This window comes from Notothenia coriiceps, unplaced genomic scaffold (assembly GCF_000735185.1).
Source record: "Notothenia coriiceps isolate Sejong01 unplaced genomic scaffold, NC01 NC01_scaffold00009496, whole genome shotgun sequence".
Lineage (NCBI taxonomy): Eukaryota > Metazoa > Chordata > Actinopteri > Perciformes > Nototheniidae > Notothenia > Notothenia coriiceps.
Window position 1 is genome coordinate 1 of NW_011342197.1, and position 5,216 is coordinate 5,216.

Sequence of the window (5,216 nt, forward strand, 5' to 3'; positions counted from 1 at the left end):
GTGTGTGTGTGTGTGTGTGTGTGTGTGTGTGTGTGTGTGTGTGTGTGTGTGTGTGTGTGTGTGTGTGTGTGTGTGTGTGTGTGTGTGTGTGTGTGTGTGTGTGTGTGTGTGTGTGTGTGTTCTGAAATGCACTTCAAATGATCACTTTTCTCTTGATTTCCCTTTGATATTTTGTTTAGGTACAGTGTTACTTGCAGCTAATTGATTGATTGTTTTAAGGGTATTCTTTGTTGAGATGGTGCAAATATTTTTAATACATATCTAATATCTTTCTAATACATTGCTCTTGTGTTGTTCTTTCACATAACTAAGACTATATAAGTGTAAAAAATAGGCTACGTCAGATTATTCCAAGGGACATACATGTCAAGTCAAGTCAATTTTTATTTATATAGCCCAAAATCACAAATCAGAATGAGGGGGTCCTTGGTGTATTCTCTATCTTGTAAGGGGTCCTTGGCTGAAAAACAATTGAGAACCTCTGCCCTAGAGGGCCTTGACGGCTCGCCAGTGGGTTTTCAGTTTTTTCAACGATTTAAAATAAAATAAAAATGATTTCATATTAGTCAATATTTTAATTAAGGTAGAGTTCAGGAGGGAATATTTGGTTTTATAACTTTTTATAATTGTGGGAATAAACCTGATATACAATCACACCTTTCATATGTTTTGTTATTCTCTCCACCAGTTGAACATTTCACATTTTGTTGTCTCTTTTCATTTGTATGTATAGTTTTCAAGCCTTTATTGTTATAATAGCAGTGATATCAACATCCAATTATTGTTGGCTAAATGTATTTTGTAATGCGTGTCTGATTTAATAATTCTTCTGGTAATTCCTTAAGATGCCAAGACTTAAATCGTACCGTCGATCTCAGGCTGCTAAGAAGAATTGGGCCGTACAAAAGGCCCAACCAGCTGCCAGTTCAACATGTATGTAAACAGAAACGTGTTCCTTCTGATTTGTTTGCACAATTCCTGTTAACTGTAATTTTACATTGATGTCTTTTTACGATTTTTATTTAAATTTTTTATTTTTTATTTGCATTTTAAGAAATTATTGAATTACAAGGCATACATACTGTAACCAAATAAACACAGATAGCTACCTAAATAAATGAGACATTCACACTCAGGCTTGCATTCATTGACAGATCTTTCCACCTGGTCATTATCAATGTTTTGTGTTCTATAATTGACCCATTCTTCCAATCTTTCATCAACAGAATGAAATTGTTTTCTGATTCTCATGGTTATTTTCTCCATTCCATAAATGTTCTTTCTTCCGATAATGAAGGCTACGGTACAGGTTACCGTCATGAAGCGCGGACATGGCCGACATCCTCCTTGACTGATCATCCCCACCAGTTGGTCATTCCTGACAGATATCCAGGGGAAAAGGTAAAACCGCACTCTACTCAACTTCCTGTGTTTCACTTAATTTAAATTACCAAAGTATTGGCATCAAAACGTACTCAAAGTAACAGAAGTAATCGTTTTCTGTGATGCCTCATTTCAGAATCATATATGTTAAATAACTGGATTTTGATTATTGAAGTATTAATATGTTCATCACAGCTGGTAAAGGTGTCAATAATTTGAATAACTTGATATACTGCTGCTGGATGTCTTAACCAATACTTACATGTACATGTTTTTTTTATTAGTTGATTTATATTTTGTATTAGCAACTAATCTGAATCTTTCAAATCTGTCAGACAAATGTAGTGAATCATAAAATGAATGTAATCAGCTAGTATAAGTATAATAACATTTGTTGTTTATTCATTTGCGATTAATTGCGTGATAACTATGGACATAATTAATATATCAAATACATCTGAAATATGAAGGCCCAATAAATAAAACATTGTTTGTAGAAACGTTGTGTTTTCATCAACAAAATAAATGGTATGTTTTTCAGTTTGTGCTGCTGGTTGGAGACTCTCATCTCAGATCCGTCGTGGATGGATTTGTGGAGATGCCTCGGGGGGGACTTTCCTTCGGACTCATGGCGACACCAGGGGGGGGCGCACAGGTTCTGAAGAGCGAGTTTGAGGGAGCTGTTCTGCCTTCGACCCCCGATGCAGTCTGTGTTCTGGCCCCCGGCATTAACTTGGGAAAGAGCCGGACCCCCGGAGCGGCTGGTGCCGATTTTGTCTCTCTCCTGACCAGAGTCCTGCTCAGCTGCCCCAACGTAAGCATGTTGTTCATGTTTTCAATGTGAATGACATTTAATATTGAGAGTGTTACAATATTAATTGTCCTTTTGTAAAGGTGCTTGTCGTGGACTTCCCTCCACGTCTGGACATTGCAGCAGAAGACCAGAATGCCTTGCGGCAGGAGTTTCGCCTTGTAGCTGCCAGGATGGGTATGTATTATGATTTATTTTCAGTACATTAAACTATATATAAAGGTTTATTTATTTTTATGAAACAGATCAATTGTGTTCTTTCCACAACAGTCATTATATATGTTGAGGACACGGTGTGTGTGACTGACGGATGCTGAAGAACGTCTGTTCCAACATGTACAAACTTCATTGACTTTTCAGGTTATAAAATTGAACAGTGAAAAGTTGTGTGTTGTATCTGAAATGCAAAGACAAAGTAAAACATCTATATACATGTATAGTAATGGGATGGCAAGTAGCAATACACACAATAAATCTGATATATAAAGAAAGGCACAATTAGCTGGCCTATGCTGCCCTCTATGGGCCAAAAGCCGACACATCATAGCGCTGGACATGTAAGATTTGTTATTCAAGATTCAAGGCTTTATCATCATCTGCACATTAGCTACAGTGTAGATATGGCAAGGAGAAACTTAAGTCACAGGCTCCTCCAACAATGCAACATGAATATATAAAGGACATACAACGGATAAAACCAATGTTTTGAGATGTGCAAGTAAATACAAATCAAATAGAAATAGTGCAATAAGAGTCCATATGCAAGTAAATGCAATATGATATATTGGATAAATAATTAGCAAGATGCAAACAGATCAATTGTTTATTGAAAAGGTTCAGGTGTTTAACAGTCTTATGGCCTGTGGGATGAAACTGTCCCTGAGTCTGGTGGTTTTAGTCCGGATGCTGCGGTACCGCCTGCCAGACGGCAGCAGACAGAACAGTTTGTGGCTGGGGTGATGGGGGTCTTTATAATCCTGAGGGCTTTCTTCCTGAGCCGCTGGGAGTAAAGGTCCTCCATGGATGGCAGCTCCGTCCTGATGATGTGCTGTGCAGTTTTCACCACCCTCTGTAAAGCCTTACGATTGAGGGTGGAGCAGCTGCCGTACCAGGCCGTGATGCTCTCTATGGAGCACCTGTAGAAGGTCAGGATGCTCTCTATGGAGCACCTGTAGAAGGTCAGGATGCTCTCTATGGAGCACCTGTAGAAGGTCAGGATGCTCTCTATGGTGCACCTGTAGAAGGTCAGGATGCTCTCTATGGTGCACCTGTAGAAGGTCAGTATCCTCTCTTGGAGCCGCTGCCGAGCTGTTTTGGTAATTTACTCACATAAATAAACACACAAAATCGAATGAACATTATAGTCTGCGCCTAACTTGGCGGTACATTTAGGCAAGTAAAGAAACATGCAGATGTGGAAAAAGTACTCAGATCTTGTACTTAGATAACAGTAGAAGTACCAGAGTGTAGGAATACTCTGTAACAAGTAAAAATACTGCATTTAAAAAAAAAAAAGTAAAGTAATATCATCAAAATATATTTAAAGTAGTCATTGTGCAGATTGGTCCATTTCAGAATAATGAAAGGAAAGTAGCAACAACAACAAGGGGTTTTATACAATATGTTTTTTAATTAATAAATAATAAGATGCTCTGACGTTTCTATGTACATTTTTTTGAAGGTCTGCAATACTTTTCCATTCATAATCACTTTCCTTCAAACTGCCATGACCTGTGGGCCAAAGATGGGGTAAGTTATCTGTGGAGGGGAAATGTCGATTCACGTTTCTGCAGGTTATGGCCGAGGTTTTGTGAGTAAAACGTCTGCTGAAATGTTTTTGTAATTGCCTATGTGTGCAGATTCATTTGAGTGACGATGCGGGGATGCCCCTCCTGCTTCAGCTGATCTGGACTGCCACCTCTCTGCACCTGGGGTCACCACCGCCCCCCCAGGGACCTGCTCCGGGGCCCGATGTGAAGGCAGAGCCTGAACGACAGAGCTGGCAGGTAATGGCCTTCACACTGTAGGGGTTAAGATATTTATGGGAAAAGCTTTTCTTAAGGAATTTACATTTGAATGATCAGGGAGCGTTGTTGTTTTTTCTTAATTTTATTCATTTAGTAATTATGCTGAACAGAGCACATGAAAATGTGTACATACAAACAATTACAGTAGCGTTCGCAAATCATTAGCAATACAGTTTTACTACAACTAATAATAATGTATTATTATAGTACACGTAATATGCACATAAACATACACCCACAATTATATACAGAGTTCCCACGGGGTCTTAAAAAGTCTTAAATTTAATAATCTGAATTTAAGGCCTTAAAAAGGTCTTAAATATGACCAAAAAAATAAGAAAGGTCTTAAATATGATTTAGAAGGTCTTAAAAATGATCAGATTTGAAAGGTACTTCTGTGTTGTGATAGCGTCTAAATGTGTTTTGGGGGAAATGTCCGGGGTGCAAAGTAATCAGTACGGTAATAGCCTTTCAGTTCCCCCCAACAATTTGTATCAACATGGAACCAGTAATCACTAACTTTGTTTCCCCCGGCCCCTTATTGGAGAACACCCAGCTAGTAACCTAGCAACCAAGCTTCAGCTAGCGGCAGTCAGAAACTGATGTATCTTCGAATCTACTTACAAATTAATATGGGGAAGTGTAAGTTAAACCGTATTTGGTTGGAAAACATCGAATTTAGTGCTTGGTCGAAACCAGTGGAGGGGAACGTGTTTGAAGCCCGCTGCACCTTTTGCAAAATAAATTAGCGTTTGTTTTGCTAATGTAGCGTTAGCTAGTGGAGCGTTAGCTAGTGCAGCAGCTCCCGCAACAACACCGGGGGATTTCCGGGCGACGTTTGGGTCTACGTCAACCCCAAAAGCGGAGGTGCTGTAGACGCTAAATACCGTAGCTAAACACCAATCATACAACAGCAACGATGGAAGATTGTATCCAAGGCAGCAGAGCTCTGAATATAGCTCTTGTCACTCTCTCTCTCTCTCTCTCTCTCTCTC

General features: G+C 39.2%; 1 protein-coding gene across 1 annotated transcript; it reads left to right on the plus strand.

Moving 5' to 3' along the window:
• Positions 1 to 845: 845 nt before the first annotated feature.
• On the plus strand, positions 846 to 4,221 carry LOC104945338 (uncharacterized). Its single transcript, XM_010770990.1, has 6 exons — positions 846 to 933; positions 1,298 to 1,401; positions 1,925 to 2,197; positions 2,278 to 2,371; positions 3,876 to 3,943; positions 4,054 to 4,221. The coding sequence occupies exons 1-6, from the start codon at positions 846 to 848 to the stop codon at positions 4,219 to 4,221; spliced, it is 795 nt and encodes a 264-aa protein (XP_010769292.1).
• Positions 4,222 to 5,216: the final 995 nt, after the last annotated feature.